This window comes from Nerophis lumbriciformis, linkage group LG05, assembly GCF_033978685.3.
Source record: "Nerophis lumbriciformis linkage group LG05, RoL_Nlum_v2.1, whole genome shotgun sequence".
Classification (NCBI taxonomy): Eukaryota; Metazoa; Chordata; class Actinopteri; order Syngnathiformes; family Syngnathidae; genus Nerophis; species Nerophis lumbriciformis.
Genome location: NC_084552.2, coordinates 15,192,501 through 15,219,290, shown reverse-complemented (window position 1 = coordinate 15,219,290; position 26,790 = coordinate 15,192,501). Strand labels below are relative to the sequence as shown.

Below are 26,790 nucleotides of genomic sequence, written 5' to 3'. Positions count from 1 at the left end.
GCGTTGAGGGGATCCGGTTTGGTGGCTGCAGGATTAGGTCTCTGCTTTTTGCAGATGATGCGGTCCTGATGGCCTCATCTGGCCAGGATCTTCAGCTCTCACTGGATCGGTTCGCAGCTGAGTGTGAAGCGACTGGGATGAGAATCAGCACCTCCAAGTCCGAGTCCATGGTTCTCGCCCGGAAAAGGTTGGAGTGCCATCTCCGGGTTGCGGAGGAGACCCTGCCCCAAGTGGAGGAGTTCAAGTACCTCGGAATCTTGCTCACGAGTGAGGGAAGAGTGGATCGTGAGATGGACAGGCGGATCGGTGTGGCATCTTCAGTAATGCGGACACTGTATCGATCTGTGTGGTGAAGAAGGAGCTGAGCCGGAAGGCAAAGCTCTCAATTTACCGGTCGATCTACGTTCCCATCCTCACCTATGGTCACGAGCTTTGGGTTATGACCGAAAGGACAAGATCACGGGTACAAGCGGCCGAAATGAGTTTCCTCCGCCGGGTGGCGGGGCTCTCCCTTAGACATAGGGTGAGAAGCTTTGTCATCCGGGAGGAGCTCAAAGTAAAGCCGCTGCTCCTCCACATCGAGAGGAGCCAGATGAGGTGGTTCGGGCATCTGGTCAGGATTCCCCCCGAACGCCTCCCTAGGGAGGTGTTTAGGGCACGTCCGACCGGTAGGAGTCCACGGGGAAGACCCAGGACACGTTGGGAAGACTATGTCTCCCGGCTGGCCTGGGAACGCCTCGGGATCCCCCGGGAAGAGCTGGATGAAGTGGCTGGGGAGAGGGAAGTCTGGGCTTCCCTGCTTAGGCTGCTGCCCCCGCGACCCAACCTCGGATAAGCGGAAGAAGATGGATGGATGGACGAATGATACCCAGTGTATAAGTCAAATAAATACAGGCCAATTGGTGTACTGCCAGAATTCTCAAAGGTACTTAAAAAATGGATTGCAAAACAACTCTTAGAACATCTCAATGATGGCCAAACCCCTTTGGATTTCTCACAAATCATTCAACTGAGTCAACGCAAATGAGCGGAACATACAAAAGGCTCTGAGGTGATGAAGGAACTCGAATAGACCAGTGGAGGGCAGCAACACGTCTAAGACGCGTCCAGTCCGCCGGAAGTCAAAACGAAGAAGAAAAAGAAGACGAAGAAGGTGATTTTTTTTTTTTTTTTCAAAACAATTATTTTAATAACAGTACGATACAGACACTCAACACATCGACTAATCAATTATTTCATAAAATAACACATACAAATAAAAGCGATCAGACAACACACACAACAAATAAATAAAACAGAACAGAAGAAGAAGCCGTACCTCTCTTTTTAAACGACTAACACGTGATACACACAAGATCTGTTTGTAATGTATGGGCCGTGAGCGATGCCTTCGCGCATGCGCGGTATGTGGGACAGGGCGGAAGTTACCATGAATTGATTAACGTGGACCACGACTACAAGTGATTGATTGATTGATTGATACTTTTAATAGTAGATTGTACAGTACAGTACATATTATGTACAATTGACCACTAAATGGTAACACCCAAATAAGTTTTTCAACTTGTCGGGGTCCACGTTAATCAATTCATGGTAACTTCCGCCCTGTCCCAAAACTTATTCGGGTGTTACCATTTAATGGTCAATTGTACGGAATATATACTGTACTGTGCAATCTACTAATAAAAGTTTCAATCAATTAATCAACCAAATTAAAGACGAACAACTATAAGAAAAATAAATAAATAAAAATAAGAAAAGTAAAGAATGTATGACATGTGAATGATGATATATGTTAATTGATTCCGTCAGAGAGGGTTTTGGGGTTAAAACAAGTTTACTTAATGCATACCACTGTTTATATGTTTTGTAATGTATGGGCAGTGAGCGATGCCTGCACGCATGCGCGGCATGTGGGGCAGGGCGGAAGTTACCAAATTAAAGACGAACAACTACAGTAAAAATACAAGGAAGAAAAGTAAATAATATATGACATGTGAATGATGATATATGTTAATTACCTCAGTCAGAGAGAGTTTTGGGATTAAAACAAGTTTACCTAATGCATACTACTGTTTATATGTTTTGTAATGTATGGGCGGTGAGCGATTCTTGCGCGCATGCGCGTGACGTAAGGCAGGGCGGAAGTGTCCAAATTAAAGACGCACTACAAGAAAAAAAAGAAAAAGAAGAAAAGTAAATGTGACATGTGAGTGATGCTATATGTTGATTGGTTCAGTCACAAATAGTTTTTGGGTTAAAAGAAGTTTACCTAATGCATACCACTGTTTGTATGTTTTATGTGGGGCAAACATTTAGTCAAAGGGAGAGATGTAATGTATGGGCAGTGAGCGATGCAATGTATGGGCAGTGAGCGATGCCTGCGCGCATGCGCGTTATGTGGGGCAGGGCGGAAGTTACCAAATTAAAGACGAACAACTACAAGCAACCGTCTCCGCTTTATTGATATCATATAAAGTACAACACTGTTGGAAGGCTCTTTTTTTTTTTTTTTTTAACTGTTAGAACGCGTTCGTCCATATTTTACACTCCACATGGAGAAGGTTATTCACCACGTGTCGGCAGATTGAGTTTGGCCAAGGCTAAGGTCGCTATCCAATCTATTTTAAACGACAACATTGCAAAGTGGAATCAAAACTTCCGGGTACATGATGGCAACAAACGCGAGCGTGTTGTCCACCGGAGACGAAGATGAAGAGTTCAACACGTTTGTTGCCTTGTACACCGAAGCCTTGAGTAGCTGCGGAATACCTCAAATGTACTGGAGGAGCCTGCATCAGAAAATCACCAAGCAAGTCAGTGTCTTGTCTTCTTTAAACAACTCTTGTTTATCAATTTAGTATCAATGCTTCACGCATTTTTACAATGGCATGCAGCACTTTATACAATCACAATTTCACGAGAAACCACCCCGAAAGCAGCACTGCTTCTTATTTGTTACTGATCTACTCAGATTAGTTTAGCATGTTAATGGGAAATGTCAAAAACAATCTTAGCAATTTTAAGCCCTTATAGCAGACGTGGGCAAATTAAGGCCCGGGGGCCACATGCGGCCCGTTGAGCTTTTCAATCTGGCCCGCCGGACATTCCCAAATAATTAATTTAGATCTTTAAGAAACTGTAGCTGCCATTAAGATGTGAAGTGATGTTTTCAAATGACCGTAAGTCTGGAACTATACAAAGTATTTCAATGGTTGGAATCTGCGCTTTTGAGATCGGTAGGTTGTGAGTTCAAACCCCGGCCGAGTCATACCAAAGACTATAAAAATGGGACCCATTACCTCCCTGCTTGGCACTCAGCATCAAGGGTTGGAATTGGGGGTTAAATCACCAAAAATTATTCCCGGGCGCGGCACCGCTGCTGCCCACTGCTCCCCTCACCTCCCAGGGGGTGAACAAGGGGATGGGTCAAATGCAGAGGACACATTTCACCACACCTAGTGTGTGTGTGACAATCATTGGTACTTTTTTACTAGTTCCTAGAGATGTCCGATAATATCGGCCGATAAATGCTTCAAAATGTAATATCGGAAATTATCGGTATCGGTTTCAAAAAGTAAAATGTATGACTTTTTAAAACGCCGCTGTGTACACGGACGTAGGGAGAAGTACAGAGCGCCAATAAACCTTAAAGGCACTGCCTTTGCGTGCCGGCCCAATCACATAATATCTACGGCTTTTCACACACACAAGTGAATGCAAGGCATACTTGGTCAACAGCCATAAAGGTCACACTGAGGGTGGCCGTATAAACAACTTTAACACTGTTACAAATATGCGCCGCACTGTGAACCCACACCAAACAAGAATGACAAACACATTTCGGGAGAACATCCGCACCTGAAAACACAACAGAACAAATACCCAGAACCTCTTGCAGCATTAACTCTTCCGGGACGCTGCAATATACACCCCCCGCCCCCTCCCCCCACCTCAATCCCGCCCCCCAACCCCGCCCACCTCAACCTTCTCATGCTCTCTCAGGGAGAGCATGTCCCAAATTCCAAGCTGCTGTTTTGAGGCATGTTAAAAAAAGTAATGCACTTTATGACTGACACGCCATCAGTGTGTGAATGTGTGTGTGTGAATGGGTGAATGTGGAAAATATAAAAATAATAAATAAATAAAAATAACACGGTTCAACGTCTTATTGACTGCCTGCACGACATCAAAGTCTGGCTTTCAGCTAACTTTCTGAGCCTAAATGAAGATAAAACAGAAGTTATGTTGTTCGGTCCAAGTCGCTCTCCCTCCCCCAACGTTGACCTTGGCACTCTGACCTCGTATCTCAGCGACTGTGTCACAAACCTGGGGGTAAAGTTCGACTCAGATTTTAAATTCGAAAAACAAATCAGCAGCGTCGTTCAAAAAAGCTTTTATCAATTACGCCAAATAGCGAAAGTGAAACCGCTTCTATCAGGACATGATCTTGAGAAATTAATCCACGCCTTTATCTCGACTCGTCTTGACTACTGCAACGCCCTGTATGTAGGTATTAGCCAGGCCTCCCTCGCCAGCCTGCAGCTCGTGCAGAACTCTGCTGCTCGTCTGCTAACACAGACCCGCAGACGTGAGCACATCACCCCTATTTTAGCGTCCCTTCACTGGCTCCCTGTGCGTTATCGAATCAATTTTAAACTCCTTTTATTTGTTTTTAAATGTCTAGACATCCTCGCGCCAACCTATCTCTCCGACCTCCTTCAGCCTTACTGCCCCACCCGATCCCTAAGATCAGCCGATCAGCTGCTGTTGACGGTCCCTGACACAAGGCTGAAGCTTAGAGGTGACAGAGCTTTCGCCGTTGCTGCTCCCAAGCTCTGGAACGACCTACCTCTGAGTATTAGACAAGCCTCCTCTCTTCCTGTTTTTAAATCTCTCTTAAAAACATACTTTTATTCCATGGCTTTTAACACTGTTTTATGTTTTTATTTATTCAATTTTTTTTATTTTTTTTTTATCGTGTTCTGTTTGTGTTGTGTTGTGTTTGCTCGGTACTCGTTTTATTTTTTAACCTGCCCATTGTACAGCGCTTTGGCTACCCCTGTGGTAAATTTTAAATGTGCTTTATAAATAAAGTTGATTTGATTTGATTTGATTTATTGTCAAAGCGCTTTGAGTTCCTTAAAAAGGTAGAAAAGCGCTATACAAGTACGACCCATTTACCATTTACCATTCAATAATAAATATGGCAGTGTGAAGTGAAGTGAATTATATTTATATAGCGCTTTTTTCTAGTGACTCAAAGTGCTTTACATTGTGAAACCCAATATCTAAGTTACATTTAAACTACTGTGGGTGGCCCTGGGAGCAGGTGGGTAAAGTGTCTTGCCCAAGGACACAACAGCAGTAACTAGGATGGCGGAAGCGGGGATTGAACCTGCAACCCTCAAGTTGCTGGCACGGCCACTCTACCAACCGAGCTATACCGCCCAGTGCCATGTTGGCATTTTTTTTTCCATAACTTGAGTTGATTTATTTTGGAAAACCTTGTTACATTGTTTAATGCATCCAGCGGGGCATCACAACCAAATTAGGCATAATAATGTGTTAATTCCACGACTGTATATATCGGTATCGGTTGATATCGGAATCGGTAATTAAGAGTTGGACAATATCAGATGTCGGCAAAAAGGCCATTATCGGACATCTCTACTAGTTACTATGTTAACCTAGCTCACAAAATCTTAGACGAGGCACCAAGCAGTGTGGTTAGGGTGACCAGGTGTCCGGATTTAGGCCGGACAGTCCGGATTTTTAATGCCCTGTCCGGCGTCCGGCGCAGCATCAAGCCGGACACGTATTTGTCCTCCTTTTTGAGGCACTAGGCTTGAAGAGCAGAGTTTTTTCATCTTTGCTGGGCTGCAGCGCGATAGCTAATCAAAGACCGTAAAAAATGCCCCCAAAGCACTAACGTATCAAATGATTGGCTAAGAGCGGTGTCGGATACAAATCTGCTTATCATTGGTTAAAAAAGTAAACAAGGGTCCATGTGCTGCTGCGGCATAACATTGACAGAAAGTTAGCATCATGCCAAAACGCAAGACCTCGTTTAATTCTGAATGGATAAAAGAGCACGAATTTATAACGAGAAGCAGTCGAGACTCATTCCATGGCTTCTGCACACGTTGTCGATGTGATGTCAACGTAAGTAGTCAGGGGAAAGCTGCAATTGAACGGCATGCGGGTACGGATAAACATAAAAGTAATAAACCTGCGGCAGGTACCTCTTCAATGAGGACATTTTTTCATGAAGTTCCGTCGCCCCTGGATGACAAGATAACCGCTGCGGAGCTGTGCAAGGTGTACCATGCTTAAAGCAGTGGTTCTCAAATGGTACCCTGGGGGTATGTAATGTAATGTAAGTTCATAAACTGAACATCAAATCAAGTACGGTAGGCTATTCCATTCATTACCACAAAGCCAGAGTTTCCCCCATGCCATGATGGTTTGACCCTCACTAAAATGTCTGTCAAAAAGAACTGTGAAAAGAAATGCAACAATGCAATATTCGGTGTTGACAGCTAGATTTTTTGTAGACATGTTCCATAAATATTGATGTTAAAGATTTCTTTTTTTGTGAAGAAATGTTTAGAATTAAGTTCCTGAATCCAGATGGATCTCTATTACAATCCCCAAAAAGGGCACTTTAAGTTGATGATTACTTCTATGTGTAGAAATCTTTATTTATAATTGAATCACTTGTTTATTTTCCAACAAGTTTTTAGTTATTTTACATATTTTTTTCCAAATAGTTCAAGAAAGACCACTACAAATGAGCAATATTTTGCACTGTTATACAATTTAATAAATCAGAAACTGATGACATAGTGCTGTATTTTACTTCTTTATCTCTTTTTTTCAACCAAAAATGCTTTGCTCTGATTAGGGGGCACTTGAATTAAAAAAATTTTCACAGGGGGTACATCACTGAAAAAGGTTGAGAACCACTGCTGTAAAGCATCACCAGTCCTACAGAAGTTTAGACTGCGGCATGAAAGTGGACCAGGAGATTTTCAGTGACTATCCCACAGCTAAAGGGATGGCCTGTGGCCGAACAAAAGCCAAGGCATTGTGCGAGAACGTCATCGCTCACTATTCGGTACAGGAACATACCGACTACATAAAAGAAAACAACCTACCCTTTTCCGTAGCAACCGACGCCTCAAATAAAGGAACAAACAAGTGTTTTCCCATTGTGGTAAGGTATTTTCACTTTGATGAAGGCATCCAACATGTCCTGTTGGATTTTTATAGAGACAGCAACGAAACGTCAGAAGCCATAACAAACCAGCTGCTGGCAAAACTTGAGATGTCTGGCTTAGAGGTGAAAAACATGTCTGCATATGCAGCAGACAATGCCAGTGTCAATTGTGGCAAACACAACAGTGTGTATCAGAAGCTGAAACTGAGCCAAAAAGATGTGCTCCCTGCAAACTGTTTGGCCCATATTCTGCATAACGCAACCAGATATGCAGCAAGCAGCCTTGATGTTGATGTGGAAACATTTTTGTGGCATTTTTTTAAAATTATATATGTTAACTACATTTAAGTCCACACATGTTATGCTTTGTGGCACTCTGCACTTGAAAAGATTCATCTCAGTGGTCACTTTTTGAACACCACAATGTATTGAATAAATACAAATACTGTTAACAAACACTTGACTTTAATATTTTTTCCTATTCAGCCACACAAACATCATCTTTAAACCACTCAAAATTGTACTATAAATAAGAGTATACCAGAGTCCTATGTACACCATAGTAATTTATTGATATGCCGCATAACGTCCTCCTTTTTGGTATCATGGAAATGTTCACCCTAAGTGTGGTTGCGGAGCGGTATCACAGTGTCAGCCTGAAATGCGGGTGTCAGGGTGGAACACGGAAAGAGATTTTTACAAGACAGTTCTAAAGCTTAGTGATATATCAGATTGTAGGTGGTTTTTTTTTTTTTACCCTTCGCTTTCATATTATGCTACGTTTGTTGCAATTTTGTTGCATATTGCAAATATGTCGATGTTCATATGTTGTCAATATTCAGTGTTTTATCGTTCATAGTTAATGTTGTAAATCCCACATTCTTTATTTAAATATACATTATTTGTGGGTAACCCATTCAGTAAAAAATTTTTTAATTCCATTCCGTTTTTTAAGGCGGTCTGTCATAACGTTTTTAGCATTCAATCAGACATTATTGTGAGTTTTTGTATTAGTGTTCCTAAAAGTAGGACCCAAGCACACGCATTGAACAGCAGATTTTCACAGCTTGTGTATATTTATACATTAACACACACACACACACACACACACACACACATCTATATATATATATATATATATATATATATATATATTGTAGTGTCCCGGAAGAGTTAGTGCTGCAAGGGGTTCTGGGTATTTGTTCTGTTGTGTTTATGTTGTGTTACGGTGCGGATGTTCTCCCGAAATGTGTTTGTCATTCTTGTTTGGTGTGGGTTCACAGTGTGGCGCATATTTGTAACAGTGTTAAAGTTGTTTATACGGCCACCCTCAGTTTGACCTGTATGGCTGTTGACCAAGTATGCCTTGCATTCAATTGTGTGTGTGAAAAGCCGTAGATATTATGTGATTGGGCCGGCACTCAAAGGCAGTGCCTTTAAGGTTTATTGGCGCTCTGTACTTCTCCTTACGTCCGTTCGTGTACCACTCCGTACAGCGGCGTTTTAAAAAGTCATAAATTTTACTTTTTGAAACCGATACCGATAGTTTCCGATATTACATTTTAAAGCATTTATCGGCCGATAATATCGGCAGTCCGATATTATCAGACATCTGTAGTATATATTAGACTTAGACTTAGACAAACCTTAATGATCCACAAGGGAAATTGTTACGCATATATATATATATATACAGGTAAAAGCCAGTAAATTAGAATATTTTGAAAAACTTGATTTATTTCAGTAATTGCATTCAAAAGGTGTAACTTGTACATTATATTTATTCATTGCACACAGACTGATGCATTCAAATGTTTATTTCATTTAATTTTGATGATTTGAAGTGGCAACAAATGAAAATCCAAAATTCCGTGTGTCACAAAATTAGAATATTACTTAAGGCTAATACAAAAAAGGGATTTTTAGAAATGTTGGCCAACTGAAAAGTATGAAAATGAAAAATATGAGCATGTACAATACTCAATACTTGGTTGGAGCTCCTTTTGCCTCAATTACTGCGTTAATGCGGCGTGGCATGGAGTCGATGAGTTTCTGGCACTGCTCAGGTGTTATGAGAGCCCAGGTTGCTCTGATAGTGGCCTTCAACTCTTCTGCGTTTTTGGGTCTGGCATTCTGCATCTTCCTTTTCACAATACCCCACAGATTTTCTATGGGGCTAAGGTCAGGGGAGTTGGCGGGCCAATTTAGAACAGAAATACCATGGTCCGTAAACCAGGCACGGGTAGATTTTGCGCTGTGTGCAGGCGCCAAGTCCTGTTGGAACTTGAAATCTCCATCTCCATAGAGCAGGTCAGCAGCAGGAAGCATGAAGTGCTCTAAAACTTGCTGGTAGACGGCTGCGTTGACCCTGGATCTCAGGAAACAGAGTGGACCGACACCAGCAGATGACATGGCACCCCAAACCATCACCCAACCATGCAAATTTTGCATTTCCTTTGGAAATCGAGGTCCCAGAGTCTGGAGGAAGACAGGAGAGGCACAGGATCCACGTTGCCTGAAGTCTAGTGTAAAGTTTCCACCATCAGTGATGGTGGTGCGGCGTCTTCAGTAATGCGGACGCTGTATCGATCCGTTGTGGTGAAGAAGGAGCTGAGCCGGAAGGCAAAGCTCTCAATTTATCGGTCGATCTACGTTCCCATCCTCACCTATGGTCATGAGCTTTGGGTTATGACCGAAAGGACAAGATCACGGGTACAAGCGGCCGAAATGAGTTTCCTCCGCCGGGTGGCAGGGCTCTCCCTTAGAGATAGGGTGAGAAGCTCTGTCATCCGGGGGGAGCTCAAAGTAAAGCCACTGCTCCTCCACATCGAGAGGAGCCAGATGAGGTGGTTCGGGCATCTGGTCAGGATGCCACCCGATCGCCTCCCTCGGGAGGTGTTTAGGGCACGTCCGACCGGTAGGAGGCCACGGGGAAGACCCAGGACACGTTGGGAAGACTATGTCTCCCGGCTGGCCTGGGAACGCCTCGGGATCCCCCGGGAGGAGCTGGACGAAGTGGCTGGGGAGAGGGAAGTCTGGGCTTCCCTGCTTAGGCTGCTGCCCCCGCGACCGGACCTCGGATAAGCGGAAGAAGATGGATGGATGGATGGACAAACACGACACAGAACAAACCAAAAGTAGTGAAACAAAAATGAATATTATCAACAACAGTATCAATATTAGTTACAATTTCAACATAGCAGTGATTAAAAATCCCTCATTGACATTATCATCAGACATTTATAAAAATAAAATAAAAAAAGAACAATAGTGTCACAGTGGCTTACACTTGCATCGCATCTCATAAGCTTGACAACACACTGTGTCCAATATTTTCACAAAGATAAAATAAGTCATATTTTTGGTTCATTTAATAGTTAAAACAAATGTACATTATTGCAATCAGTTGATAAAACATTGTCCTTTACAATTATAAAAGCTTTTTACAAAAATCTACTACTCTGCTTGCATGTCAGCAGACTGGGGTAGATCCTGATGAAATCCTATGTATTGAATGAGTAGAGAATCCTTTTGAATCGGGAAAAAATCGTTTTTGAATCGAGAATCGTGTTGAATTGAAAAAAAAAAATCGATTTTGAATCGAATCGTGACCCCAAGAATCGATATTGAATCGAATCGTGGGATTCGTATGTATATATATATATATATATATATGTATGTATGTATGTATGTATGTATATATATATATGTATATATATATATATATAGAGTACAGGCCAAACATTTGGACACACCTTCTCATTCAATGCGTTTTCTTTATTTTCATGACTATTTACATTGTAAATTGTCACTGAAGGCATCAAAACTATGAATGAACACATGTGGAGTTATGTACTTAACAAAAAAAAGGTGAAATAACTGAAAACATGTTTTATTTTGTAGTTTCTTCAAAATAGCCACCCTTTGCTCTGATTACTGCTTTGCACAGTCTTGGTATTCTCTCGATGAGCTTCAATAGTTAGTCACTTGAAATGGTTTTCCAACAGTCTTGAAGGAGTTAGCGCATCGACTTGAGGGCCAAAAAAATCAGGATTTAAACGGGGGCCAAATGCCCCGAATGTTCCCCTGCCTCCTCAAGCCACATGCTGTCTTGGCAAAGTCAGTGATTAAGCTCCATGTTTTGTTTGAAGTACCGTATATTTCCTCGAGGGGATATACCCTTGCCATTGTCAACAAAGGGCTTGCAAATTCATCTCAATAGTTTATTGCTTAAATAAATATACCTCTCCCTGGCTCAGGCAGTCATCCCATCCTGCCTGAAGTCATCTACAATAATCCTGGTGCCGAAGAAGTCTCCCATCACGAGCCTGAATGATTACCGACCAGTGGCCCTCACTCCGGTAATCATGAAGTGCTTCGAGAGACTGGTTCTCCAGCACATCAAGGACCATATCCCTCCAGACTTCGACCCCCACCAGTTCGCATACCGGGCGAACAGATCCACAGAGGACGCCATCGCTGTTGCTCTCCACTCTGCTCTGAACCACCTAGAGCAGCAGCAGAGCTACGTCCGGATGCTCTTTGTGGATTATAGCTCTGCCTTCAATACAATAATCCCGGACAGACTCTGCAATAAACTGAACACTCTTGGCCTCCCCCCTCTCACAAACGCCTGGATAAAGGACTTCCTAACGGACCGACCCCAGAATGTGAGACTTGGCCCCCAACTCTCATCCTCCCGCACGCTGAGCATCGGCTCCCCACAGGGCTGTGTGCTGAGCCCCCTCCTCTACTGCCTCTACACCCATGACTGCAGTCCAGCCCAAAGTGACAACCTTACCGTCAAGTTCGCTGACGATACCACAGTGGTCGGGCTCATCTCCAGGGGTGACGAGGCTGCCTACAGGGAAGAGGTCCTGAAGCTGACGGCCTGGTCTTCAGAGAACAACCTCGCTCTCAACACCAGCAAGACCAGAGAGATCATCGTCGACTTCAGAAGGAGCAGCACTGACCCTGCCCCCCTCTACATCAACGGCGAGCGTGTGGAGAGGGTCCACACCTTCAGGTACCTTGGAGTCCACATCTCTAACGACTTTTTCTGGACAGTCAACACCACATCAATCATCAAGAAGGCTCAGCAGCGGCTACACTTCCTGAGAGTCCTCGGGAAGTACAACCTGAAGCCTGACCTGCTGCTGACCTTCTACCGCTCGTCCATCGAGAGCCTGGTACGGCAGCTGCACTGCAGCAGACAGGGAGAGGCTGCAAAGAGTGGTCAAGACGGCTCAGAAGATCATCGGCCGCTCTCTCCCCTCTCTGATGGACATCTACACCTCCCGCTGCCTCAACAGAGCCAGTGCCATCATCAAGGACAGCACCCACCCTGGCTCTGACCTGTTCCACCTGCTGCCCTCTGGGAAGCGCTACAGGTGCATTAAAACCAAGACAAACAGGCTAAAGAACAGCTTCTTCCCAAGGGCCATAACCCGCTGAATGAACTGCCCCATTGTCCCTCATAACTGCCTTCTCTTCGGTGCAATAACCCATTCCACCAACCACCCTGTTTTTTTCATGTAGATATTCATGTATATATTCATTTCACCCACTGTATAGAGTGTACATTTGTACAGAGTGTATAAGGTGTACATTTTGCACAGAGTGTATAGAGCAGGGGTCGGCAACCCGCGGCTCCGGAGCCGCATGCGGCTCTTTGATCACCTTGATGCGGCTCAGCTGCATACTTGCCGACCACCCGATTTTCCCGGGAGACTTCCGGATTTCAGTGCCTCTCCCCGGGGCAAATATTCTCCGAATTTCACCTTAACAATAATATTAAGGGCGTGCCGTGATGGTACAGCATTTAGCGCCCTCTACAACCTGTACAAACAGCGTGCTGGCCCAGCCACACGTTGTATGAGGCTTCTGCTTGCACACGTACGTAACAGCAAGGCATACTTGGTTAACAGCCATACAGGTCACACTGACGGTGGCCGTATAAAACAACTTTAACACTCTTACTAATATGCGCCACACTGTGAACCAAAACCAAACAAGAATGACAAACACATTTTGGGAGAAATGTCTTTGTTTAATGTGTTTTTTTAAGACAACATAAACACAACAGAACAAATACCCAGAATCCCATGCAGCCTTAACTCTTCCGGGCTACATTATACACCCCCACTCCCCCCGCTACCACCAAACCCTTCCCCCCCAACCCTGCTCACCCAGGGTTGGGGGGCTGCATGGGATTCTGGGTATTTGTTCTGTTGTGTTTATGTTAAGTAAAGTTAAAGTACCAGTGAAATTTGTCCTCTGCATTTGAAACATCCCCTTGTTCACCCCCTGGGAGGTGAGGGGAGCAGTGGGCAGCAGCAGTGCCGTGCCCGGGAATCATTTTTGGTGATTTAACCCCCAATTCCAACCCTTGATGCTGAGTGCCAAGCAGGGAAGTAATGGGTCCCATTTTCATAGTCTTTGGTATGACTCGGCCGGGGTTTGAACTCACAACCTACCGATCTCAGGGCGGACACTCTGTTGTGTTACGGTGCAGATGTTCTCCCGAAATGTGTTTGTCATTCTTGTTTGGTTTTGGTTCACAGTGTGGCGCATATTAGTAAGAGTGTTAAAGTTGTTTTATACGGCCACCGTCAGTGTAACCTGTATGGCTGTTGACCAAGTATGCCTCTGATGTTACGTACGTGTGCAAGCAGAAGCCTCATTCAACGTGTGGCTGGGCCGGCACGCTGTTTGTACAGGTTGTAGAGGGCGCTAAATGCTGTACCATCACATCACGTCCTTATTATTGTTGTTAGGGTGAAAATCAGCAGACGTTTGAGAGAATAGTTGCCCTGAAATTTGTAGTCTCCATGAAAAATCGGGAGGGTTGGCAAGTATGACACTGTCAAGCGCCATTCATATAAAACTTGCGGCACGCACTAACATTACATTTTTATATTAAGGTGCGGGCCCCGTGTCTGGTTTATACATAGCACAAAGCAAAAAAAAACTTTGTATGCAGTGTTATTTCATTTTAAATTTCAAAAGAGTTTTGTGGCTCCCATTGTTTTCTTTAATTTGTGAAACTGGTCTAAATGGCTCTTTGAGTGGTAAAGGTTGCCGACCCCTGGTATAGAGTGTACATTGTACAGAGGGTATAGAGTGTACACTGTTCTCTTCCACACTTTTCTTTGCACTTCTATATTTTTTATATTTGTATATATTTACACATTGTTTTCTTGCATGCACACATTGCACTGTATGGAATGGCCTCAATCTCGTTACCCTGCGTAATGACAATAAAGCTGATTCTGATTCTGATTCTAATTGTGTTTTTTGACAGATTTTTGATGCTGGGGAGGTGTTTGGAATCATGCAGATCCAAGAAAAAGAAGATGATTGCCAGGATGGAGACAGGACTAAGCATGGAGCAGTAATTGGTTCAAAAGTAATTGTGACCCAAAAAAGTGGACTGCTTACCTCACAACCAGCAAGGTAAGAATGGCGAGATGCTTCGTTACACATTGTTTTTATTTGGAAGTTGAAATCATTTAGGTTAAGGTATTTAAATTCATGTTGTTAATTTATTCTTTAACACACTGTGGAAGACCCTTGCTTCCGGGTGAGTTCTCAGGACCATTCCAGGGAAGACATTGTCATAAGATGGTTTAGACTTCTTTATTTTTTCAGGAACAGAGTCTTTGGCGTGATTTTCAGCCGCTGCCTTTTCTTACGTGAGCACACGAATGGTTTCCTTCCGTCCGCCGTCTGCTTTTCAGCAGCACGTCGCCGTCGTTCGCCGTCTGCTTTTCAGCAGCACGTCGCCGTCGTTCGCCGTCTACTTTTCAGCAGCACGTCGCCGTCGTTCGCGTGGTAGCAGAGGATGGTTTCCTCCCGTCCGCCGTCTGCTATTCAGCAGCACGTCGCCGTCGTTCGCGGTCTACTTTTCAGCAGCACGTCGCCGTCGTTCGCGTGGTAGCAGAGGATGGTTTCCTCCCGTCCGCCGTCTGCTTTTCAGCAGCACATCGCCGTTGTTCGCCGTCTACTTTTCAGCAGCACGTCGCCGTCGTTCGCGTGGTAGCAGAGGATGGTTTCCTCCCGTCCGCCGTCTGCTTTTCAGCAGCACATCGCCGTCGTTCGCCGTCTACTTTTCAGCAGCACGTCGCCGTCATTCGCGTGGTAGCAGAGGATGGTTTCCTCCCGTCCGCCGTCTGCTTTTCAGCAGCACATCGCCGTTGTTCGCCGTCTACTTTTCAGCAGCACGTCGCCGTCGTTCGCGTGGTAGCAGAGGATGGTTTCCTCCCGTCCGCCGTCAGCTTTTCAGCAGCACATCGCCGTCGTTCGCCGTCTACTTTTCAGCAGCATGTCGCCGTCGTTCGCATGGTAGCAGAGGATGGTTTCCTCCCGTCCGCCGTCTGATTTTCAGCAGCACGTCGCCGTCGTTCGCCGTCTACTTTTCAGCAGCACGTCGCCGTCGTTCGCGTGGTAGCAGAGGATGGTTTCCTCCCGTCCGCCGTCTGCTTTTCATTAGCACGTCGCCGTCGTTCGCCGTCTACTTTTCAGCAGCACGTCGCCGTCGTTTGCGTGGTGTACTGTGCTCCGCGTCTTGCCTCTTGCTCTCCACCTCTCCTCCCGTCTCTCTCGGCTGTCACCCTTTTATACACCGACAGATTAACTAATTGTGCCCAGCTGCCCGACCCACGCACCTGTAGTCCATTTGGACGCGAGTCCGCAGGCCACGCCCCCTCGCCGCCATCTTGGACCGGGCCCCGGTGTCGGACCGCCGGCCCTGCCTCTCCACAACATGTTTGAATAGTACAAATATATTTGTGTTATTCAATAAGGGTCAATAATAGCAATCTTAAAATACAAGTTGTATACCGTATTTTTTTTGGACGGTATAGCTCGGTTGGTAGAGCAGCCGTTCCAGCAACTTCAGGGTTGCAGGTTCGATCCCTGCTTCCGCCATCCTGGCCACTGCCGTTGTGTCCTTGGGCAAGACATTTTACCCACTTGCTCCCAGTGCCACCCACACTGGTTTAAGCGGCGGGGAAAATTACAAGGACGATACTCCCAGAGATGAGTGCCATGTACACAACTCGCTGCATAAGAAGACGGACAGATACCACCCAGCACATGGCCTCTTCAACCTGCTACCCTCTGGAAGGAGGTATAGATGGATTCGCGCCAGGACCACCAGAATGTCTCACAGTCTGTATCCCCAGGCTGTGAGACTGCTAAATGAACAGCCTGCCCCTTTGCTGCCCCGGACCATCTTATTACCTCACTCTTCACCACCTCAATAATTGTGCTCTGGACATTGCATTGCTGCAACATCAACGTAACACCCATCAGACATCTGACTGTTCCCACCCCCACGTCCCTCTTATCGTGATCTTCCTGACAATGCTAAAATGTAAACTATTGTCAACCTGCACATCAATGCAGTTTCTATGCCGCTGGACAAAGCTCAAACAAAATCTCGTTGTTCATGTATGACTTAAGTGTTATTATGACAACGACAATAAAGGAATTGATTGATTGAAATGTAACTTAGATATTGGGTTTCACTATGTAAAGCGCTTTGAGTCACTTGAGAAAAGCGCTATATAAATATACTTCACTTCACTATTTTCTGGAACAAAGGGCGCACTGCCGATGAATGGTCTATTTTCGATCTTTCGCATTAAAGGTGTCATATTATAATTTTTTTTTTTCGAAATGCAAAACACTTCTTTGTGGTCTACATAACATGTACCGTATTTTTCGGAGTATAAGTCGCTCCGGAGTATAAGTCGCACAGGCCGAAAATGCATAATAAAGAAGGAAAAAAACATATATAAGTCGCATTTTTTTGGGAAATTTATTTGATAAAATCCAACACCAAGAATAGACATTTGAAAGGCAGTTTAAAATAAATAAAGAATAGTGAACAACAGGCTGAATAAGTGTACGTTATATGAGGCATAAATAACCAACTGAGAAGGTGCCTGGTATGTTAACGTAACATATTATGGTAAGAGTCATTCAAATAACTATAACATATAGAACATGCTATACGTTTACCAAACAATCTGTCACTCCTAATGGCTAAATGCCATGAAATCTTATACGTCTATACCAGGGGTCGGCAACCTTTACCAGTCAAAGAGCCATTTTGACCAGTTTCACAAATTAAAGAAAACAATGGGCGCCACAAAAATCTTTTGAAATTTAAAATGAAATAACACTGCATACAAAATATTATTTTTGCTTTGTGCTATGTATAAACCAAGGGTCTCAGACACGCGGCCCACACCTTAATATGAAAATTGAATGTTAGTGCGGCCCGCGGGTTTTATATGAATGGCGCTTGACAGCGTCATACTTGTCAACCCTCCCGATTTTTCCGGCAGACTACGGATTTCAGGGCAAGTATTCTCTCGAACGTACCGTGATGGTACAGCATTTAGCGCCCACTACAACCAGCGTGCCGGTCCAGCCACACGTTGTATGGGGCTTCTGCTTGCTCGCACAAGTGACAGCAAGGCATACTTGGTCAACAACCACACAAGTTACACTGACGGTGGCGGTATAAAAAACTTTAACACTCTTACTAATAATGCGCCACACTGTGAACCCACACCAAACAAGAATGACAAACACATTTCGGGAGAACATCTGCACCGTAACACAACATAAACACAACAGAACAAATACCCAGAATCCCATGCAGCCCTAACTCTTCCGGGCTACATTATACACCCCCGCTACCAAACCCCGCCCACCTCAACCGACGCACAGAGGGGGGGGTTGATGTGTGAGGGAGCAGGGTTGGAGTGGGGGCGGGGTTTGGTGGTAGCAGGGGTGTATAATGTAGCCCGGAAGAGTCAGGGCTGCATGGGATTCTGGGTATTTGTTCTATTGTGTTTATGTTGTGTTAAGGTGCAGATGTTCTCCCGAAATGTGTTTGTCATTCTTGTTTGGTTTTGGTTCAAAGTGTGGCGCATTATTAGTAAGAGTGTTAAAGTTGTTTTATATGGCCACCGTCAGTGTAACCTGTGTGGCTGTTGACCAAGTACGCGTTGCTGTCACTTACGTGTGCAAGCAGAAGATGCGTACAACAAGAGGCTGGGCTGGCACGCTGTTTATACAGATTGTAGAGGGCGCTAAATGCTGTACCATCATGGCACGCCCTTATTATTATTGTAAGGGTGAAAATCGGAGAATATTAATCCCGGGAGTTTTCTGCGAGAGGCACTGAAATCCGGAAGTCTCCCGGGAAAATCGGGGGGGTCGGCAAGTATGCAGCTGAGCCACATCAGAGTGATCAAAGAGCCGCATGCGGCTCCGGAGCCGCGGGTTGCCGACCCCTGGTCTAGTCTCTTACGTGAATGAGCTAAATAATATTATTTGATATTTTACGGTAATGTGTTAATAATTTCACACATAAGTCGCTCCTGCGTATAAGTCGCACCCCCAGCCAAACTATGAAAAAAAATGCGACTTATAGTCCGAAAAATACGGTAATGGTGGTTCTTGGTCAAAACGTTGCATAGATTATATTTTACAGACTATCTTCAAGCCGCTTTCTGACAGTCGCTTCAGGATGCGCCGTTTTGTGGGCGGTCTTATTTACGTGGCTCACCTTCGACAGCGTCTTCTCCCCGTCATCTTTGTTGTAGAGTGCAAGGACGGGGGTGGAAGAAGTGTAAAAAGATGGAGCTAACTGTTTTAATGACATTCAGACTTTACTTCAATCAATAACGGAGCAGCATCTCCTCATCCGTGGCTCACTAGTGCAACAACAACGCCGGAAATGTGTCCCGTGAAAAACCGTCCGACCGGAACTCCCTAATAACTAAAGTTCCTTGGGTGAATTATGTAAACTCACTACACCGGTAGTTTTTAGCGCTTCCATAGCAAGATATAAGTAAGAACTTTACGCTACTTTATATTAGAAATGGCAACAGCAGAGGGTGAATGTCCCTGTGGAGGACTCGCACATCCGGGTTACTCGGACCACTAAAGACGGACATGACAGGCGTGGCAGTTTTGAGATTTTGTTTATTTTGCAATAAACTCCTCTTTTCTTGCCCTTCTGCTTTTCAGCACTCGCCTCTGGTGACAGTTGCGCTCTTCCGGTTGCTTTTCTGTCTTCCGCGTCTCTGTCTCCGTCTCCGTCTCGCTCTCGCTTTCGCTCGTGCTCGGGTTCGTTCTCGGGTTCTCTGTCTGTTATCAGCTCCAACTTCTCCCCCCGTCCTTCTCGGCTGCTGCCCTTTTGTAGAGTGACAGGTGATCAGACAATCTACGCACCTGTCGCCGATCTCGGAGCCGGCCCCGGCACACCCTGCCTCGCTGCAGGGCTGCAGGCCACGCCTCCTCACATTCCCATAACAAGAAGATAGAGAAAAAGAAGAAGCTTATTGACTACGGTATCGGCACGTGCGCCAATTTTCAGGACTTATGCAGATCTCAAATACACATCAGCAGGTACTAAAAGGCAGGAACAGTTGGTTTTGCATAATATTGTGAAACAAAACGCCAGATACTATGTCTGCTAATGGGTGCCATTTTGAGGTCTTTATACACACACCATAGTAATACTTGTATCTCTGACTACGGTAGCCGTAATGGGCCGACAATCCATCAAGCGGTGCGGCTTCAAAGTCATACTAAAACATTTTGACAGATTTTTGAGCGCCGTGTGTAATGTTCTTTATTTTCAATGGAACATTTAAAGTTTTGGTCTTGTTTACTGGCGTCATATTGCAGTCTAGACGTATCTCTTATTTAGACTTAGACTTCCTTTTTATTGTCATTCAAATTTGAACTTTACAGCACAGATAAGAACAAAATTTTGTTACTTAAGCTCATGGTAGTGCAGGATAAAAAAGCAATAAGGTGCATATATAAATAAATAAATATATATAAATAATATATAAATATATATATATATATAAAATAAATAAATAATACATAAATACATATACAAACATCTTGTTTACTGGCGTCATATTGCAGTCTAGACGTATTTCTAATTTAGACTTAGACTTAGACTTAGACTTCCTTTTTATTGTCATTCAAGTTTGAACTTTACAGCACAGATAAGAACGAAATTTCGTTACATAAGCTCATGGTAGTGCAGGATAAAAAAGGAATAAGGTGCCTATATAAATAAATAAATATATATAAATAATATATAAATATATATATATATATATATATATAAAATAAATAAATAAATATATATAAATAATACATAAATATATATACAAACATCTTGTTTACTGGCGTCATATTGCAGTCTAGACGTATTTCTAATTTAGACTTAGACTTAGACTTAGACTTCCTTTTTATTGTCATTCAAGTTTGAACTTTACAGCACAGATAAGAACGAAATTTCGTTACATAAGCTCATGGTAGTGCAGGATAAAAAAGCAATAAGGTGCATATATAAATAAATAAATATATATATATAAATAATATATAAATATATATATATAAAATAAATAAATAAATATATATAAATAATACATAAATATATATACAAACATCTTGTTTACTGGCGTCATATTGCAGTCTAGACGTATTTCTAATTTAGACTTAGACTTAGACTTCCTTTTTATTGTCATTCAAGTTTGAACTTTACAGCACAGATAAGAACGAAATTTCGTTACATAAGCTCATGGTAGTGCAGGATAAAAAAGCAATAAGGTGCCTATATAAATAAATAAATATATATAAATAATATATAAATATATATATATAAAATAAATAAATAAATATATATAAATAATATATAAATATATATATAAAATAAATAAATAAATATATATGAATAAATAAATAGATTACTGTACAGATAAATATATTGCACTTTTTCATATGCGTCCACGTTTATGGATTTTTATTCCAGCGAGTTAATCCATTTTGGGGGGAGTTGAGGGGATAATTTAATTATGATGCGTTCAAGAGTCTTACGGCTTGAGGGAAGAAGCTGTTACAGAACCTGGAGGTTCTGCTTCGGAGGCTGTGTATGTGTATGTGTGACTACCATCTACTGGTCACACTTAATATTACACCATGTACTAAATAAAATCGCTTCGAGGTCGGTAAGCACAACCAGAATTATTACGTACATTAGGCGCACCGGGTTATAATGCGCACTGTCGATTTTTGAGAAAATGAAAGGATTTTAAGTGCGCCTTATAGTCCGAAAAATACAGTAGTTTTAAACCAGTTGTTCTATAGTATTTATTAGTAGCCACCGAGAAGGTATATTTTTGACATGACGAACGTAAACAGAGGTCACAACACCGTAAGTATACTACCCGAGGGGGAGTGGCTACAGGAAAGTGTTGCCAAAAAAGAAACTTTTTCTGAGTCCTTTGCATGCGTGTTATAGAATTGTACATGGCATATTCACTTGTAATAATGAAACTAACTAAAAATGATGTGGTACATTACGTGGCCAAAAGTGATTGTTAGAGGAGAAACAATCTAAAGGTAAATTGTAGAGTGGAAATGCACCCAATTGCAGGAAATGTAGTCTTGATGTAGTCTTTTTTTCCCCTCAAAGGGCGCTCACATGCCTTGTTTCTAGGGGGCTAATACAGTTATACAAATGCAGTTTTGAGCATAATTTATTACATATGTCCTGGTTTATTATCTTTATTGAGGTTTCAGGGGCGAGTCTTTGACTGAGTTAATGGTGACGAGAAGCAGTGAGTGCCGAATCAGTAAAAAACTTGCAGGTTTTGAACGTTTCGTTCATGACTTTGCACGTGAGTTTGTTTGTATCCATCTTTATTCTATATTTGAAAGCCACTAAACCCGCCCACCACCTCAAAGCTGTAAAACTTACTGTAAACTGTAAATGTACTTTTATAGCGAATCCGATGTACTTTTAAAATGAATTTTTTTGATTGCATAAGACTTGATCAAATTGCATTGAGTGTTTACAGTAGGCCTGGGCAATTATTTTGACTCGGGGGCCAAATTTTGAGAAAAAAATGTGTCTGTGGGCCGGGGTATCTATGTATATATTAGGGCTGCAACAACTAATCGATTAAATCAATTAAAATCTATTATAAAAATAGTTGGCGATTAATTTAGTCATCGATTCGTTGGATCTATGCTATGCGCATGCGCAGAGGCAATTTATTTATTTATTTTTTTTATTTTTATTTTTTTTATTTATTTTTTAAATTTTTTATAAACCTTTATTTATAAACTGCAACATGTACAAACAGCCGAGAAACAATAATCAAAATAAGTACGGTGCCAGTATGCTGTTTTTTTTCAATAAAATACTGGAAAGGATAGAAATGTAGTTTGTCTCTTTTATCCGATTATGAATTGATTAATCGACAGATTAATCGATTATCAAATTAATTGTTAGTTGCAGCCCTAGTATATATGTACAGTTCATACTATGTACATACATATATATATATATATATATATATATACATATATATATATATATATATAAAACGGTACGTGTATTTGTATTGAACCGTTTCGGTACGGGGATTCGGTTCGATTCGGACGTGTGCCCATACTTGCCAACCCTCCCGGATTTTCCGGGAGACTCACGAAATTCAGCGCCTCTCCAGAAAACCTCCCGGGACAAATTTTTTCCCGAAAATCTCCCGAAATTCATATATATATGTATATATACTGTGTATATATATATATATATATATATATATATATATATATATATATGAGATATTTGACTTAGTATTTATTATATATATATATATATATATATATATATATATACATATATATATATGAAATACTTGACTTGGTGAATTATAAATGTTAATATACTCCTCCCCTCTTAACCACGCCCCGCCCCAACCACGCCCCCCGCCCCGCCCCGCCCCCCCACCTCCCGAAATCGGAGGTCTCAAGGTTGGCAAGTATGCGTGTACCGAACGAGTTTCCACACGGACATATTAAGTAGCGCACCACATGTTGTGTAAACAATGCACACTGAGGCACAACACACGGCATGCTAGCAGCGACCGGGCTACGACAACATGTAAAAGCCAGAGCTGGAAGACCCTCCTGCCTTGTTAAGATCTCCCGTTTGGGAACATTTGGGCTTTGCGGTGTGATACAACAATGGATAACATCGCTACAACGAAGAGAAAGACGAACAAACACAGATTCCACCGCATTCAAGCAGCCTCTCCTCGGCGAGTCAGGCAGGGCTAAAGCAATAACAAATGTCGTTGGTGTTTTTATAGCAGCAAATTTAAGACCATATTGCATTAAAAACTAGATTTTGACCCACTTCTATGGTGGAAGAACAATGAGCCCATATATCCTCTTACTGCCAAGTTAGCCAGGCACTACCTCGCCATACCTGCTTTCTCTGTGCCCAGTGAAAGGGTATTTTCCACAAATGGAGACATTTTAACTGCAAGTAGGTCTGCTCTTTCTGCAGACAATGTGGATAAACTGATTTTTCTGGCAAAAAACATGAAGATTGAGTGAAAGTCACCAAGGTTAATGGCTGGGGGTGAAAAGAAAAGTTAATCTGAGGCTGAGTTGACTTGAAACTGTTTAATGTTGCACTTTTTATATGTAGAAGAAAAGTTTGTCATTTTATTTAATCTGAGCAACAATTTGACGCAGTTTAATGTTGCACTTTATATGTGGAAATGTTGCACTTTATACAACCATTATTACAAAAACTGTAGTTACTGACAGTGGGTTTCTGAAGTGTTCCCGAACCCATGTGGTGATATCCTTTATACACTGATGTCGCTTGTTGATGCAGTACAGCCTGAGGGATCAAAGGTCACAGGCTTAGCTGCTTACGTGCAGTGATTTCTCCAGATTCTCTGAACCCTTTGATGATATTACGGACCGTAGATGGTGAAATCCCTAAATTCCTTGCAATAGCTGGTTGAGAAAGGTTTTTCTTAAACTGTTCAACAATTTGCTCACGCATTTGTTGACAAAGTGGCGACCCTCGCCCCATCCTTGTTTGTGAATGACTGAGCATTTCATGGAATCTACTTTTATACCCAATCATGGCACCCACCTGTTCCCAATTAGCCTGCACACACACCTGTGGGATGTAGGCAGCACGGTGGAAGAGGGGTTAGTGCGTCTGCCTCACAATACAAAGGTCCTGAGTAGTCATGAGTTCAATCCCGGGCTCTGGATTTTTCTGTGTGGAGTTTGCATGTTCTCCCCGTAACTGCGTGGTTTCCATCCGGGTACTCCGGCTTCCTCCCACCTCCAAAAACATGCACCTGGGGATAGGTTGATTGGCAACACTAAATTGGCCCTAGTGTGTGAATGGGAGTGGGAATGTTGTCTGTCTATCTGTGTTGGCCCTGTGATGAGGTGGCGACTTGTCCAGGGTGTACCCCGCCTTCCGCCCGATTGTAGCTGAGATAGGCTCCAGCGCCCCCCGTGACCCCGAAGGGAATAAGCGGTAGAAAATGGATGGATGGATGGACCTGTGGGATGTTCCAAATAAGTGTTTGATGAGCATTCCTCAACATTATCAGTATTTATTGCCACCTTTCCCAACTTCTTTGTCACGTGTTGCTGGCATCAAATTCTAAAATTAATGATTATTTGCACAAAAAAAAAAAAAGTTTATCAGTTTGAACATCAAATATTTTGTCTTTGTAGCATATTCAACTGAATATGGGTTGAAAATGATTTGCAAATCATTGTATTCCGTTTATATTTACGTCTAACACAATTTCCCAACTCATATGGAAACGGGTTTTGTAATTTGGGAATGTCCGGCGGGCCAGTCTGAAAAATGGGTCTTCATTTGCCCAGGTTTGGTTTACAGTGTTTTAGGGAAAACTGTTTGAAATAAGTTATTGAATGAAAGCCATTTAACGTCTTCACAGCGTTTTCTTGGTTGACCATGCTTGGACGTACCGTGTCGGTCATGCCCGTCAGCAGCTTGAGGAGATTCGTGGCCTGTTGCAGAGAATGGCTTCCCTCATGGGCTTGGACTTCAATGGAAAGGAACTTGACGCTGATGCGGTACAGCTTGTGATGGATCGTATGTGGATGTACAACCAGACTTACCAACTCTCCCAAGGGGTACGTACTACACTTTACACCAGGGGTGGGCAATTAATTTTTACCGGGGGCCGCATGAGCAAACCGAGCACTGCTGGAGGGCCACACCGACAATATTTCAATTACATTTTGCTCAATATTATTTTTGATATACCGTAAGATAAATAATAATAATAATAATAATAATTTCATTTAACCTAACTTAACTTAATACAAAAGCAGATTGCTTTTGATGGTTTTATTTTTAACACTGTCTTACACTACACTTCCTGATGTATAATACAATGTAAAAATGTCAATTTTTGCGCAGGGTTAATTTAAAGTTTATCCTGCATCCTCTTTAAAAGTCCAACATTTTTCCCTGTCAGATTTGGACAACCATCTGTTGTCCATTTCAGTCCTAACATGTCCAAACACGCATTTACCTACGTGAACAAGTCATTACCTGTGGTTGTCTCTTTAATTGACTGCATGGCTGCCAGCTCCTTCGTGATTTGAAAGTCTGTAGTTATCCCACGTAAGAAGATGAGCAGCTGGGCGGTGTTACGTACATCACAGCTCTCATCCAAAGCCAGCGAAAAACAGTCAAAGTCGGCCGATCTGTTCATCAGCTGAAGCTCCAAGTTTCCAGCGATGGTCTCAACCCGCCTCGTTACAGTGCGTCGGGAATATCAGCGCAACAGAGTACAATAAGCACTCCTTAATACACCATACTTGCCAACCCTCCCGGATTTTCCGGGAGACTCCCGAAATTCAGCGCCTCTCCCGAAAACCTCCCGGGACAAATTTTCTCCCGAAAATCTCCCAAAATCCAGGCGGAGCTGGAAGCCACGCCCCCTCCAGCTCCATGCGGACCTGAGTGACGTCAGGTGCGCAACACCACGTAAATCGTTGGCCAACCAAAAAGTAACCCCAGTACGCTATAGCCAACATTCACCAGGAGATGGCAACAGACAAACATAGATCACTATTACATTCCTCCCCTTTTAGAAATGTATAGAAGTTACTCAAAATAAATAAACAACCCAACCAAAAAATGCAGCAGCTCAATTAAAAAACTGTACTTAAGCCACATTCTTTTCTTTTTTTTTTAGTACTGAACTCTTAACCCTCATTTGTAAAAAATAACATGCTTATTATACAAACAGTATTTGTACACCTTTAACACAGATTTTTATACTGTCTTCAGAGATTCCGTTTTTTTGGTGGTACTCGAAACCTTTCTGGGTACCTGCGAAAGGGTGTTCAGCATGGTTAGAAAAATAGTGACAGAGAATAGAACAAGGATGGACAGTTCAACCCTTAACTCAACAATGAGTAGATGAGTGTTATGTGTGTGTATATGTGTAAATAAATGAACACTGAAATTCAAGTATTTATTTTATTTATATATTTATATATATATATATATATATATATATATATATATATATATATATATATATATATATATATATGAAATACTTGACTTGGTGAATTCTAGCCGTAAATATACTCCTCCCCTCTTAGCCCTGCCCCAACCACGCCCCTGCCCCACCCCGACCACGCGGCCC

The 26,790-nt window shown here is 42.7% G+C and overlaps 1 protein-coding gene across 1 annotated transcript in view; it reads left to right on the top strand.

Annotated features, from left to right (window-relative positions):
* The first annotated feature begins 2,400 nt into the window (after positions 1 to 2,400).
* ttll12 (tubulin tyrosine ligase-like family, member 12) overlaps positions 2,401 to 26,790 on the top strand; it is a 79,186-nt gene continuing 54,796 nt past the window's right edge. Inside the window, exons 1-3 of the mRNA XM_061961234.1 lie at positions 2,401 to 2,816; positions 14,526 to 14,677; positions 25,060 to 25,258. Coding sequence (XP_061817218.1) covers positions 2,670 to 2,816; positions 14,526 to 14,677; positions 25,060 to 25,258 — 498 coding nt within the window. The 5' untranslated portion in view covers positions 2,401 to 2,669. The remainder of the gene's footprint in view (positions 2,817 to 14,525; positions 14,678 to 25,059; positions 25,259 to 26,790) is intronic.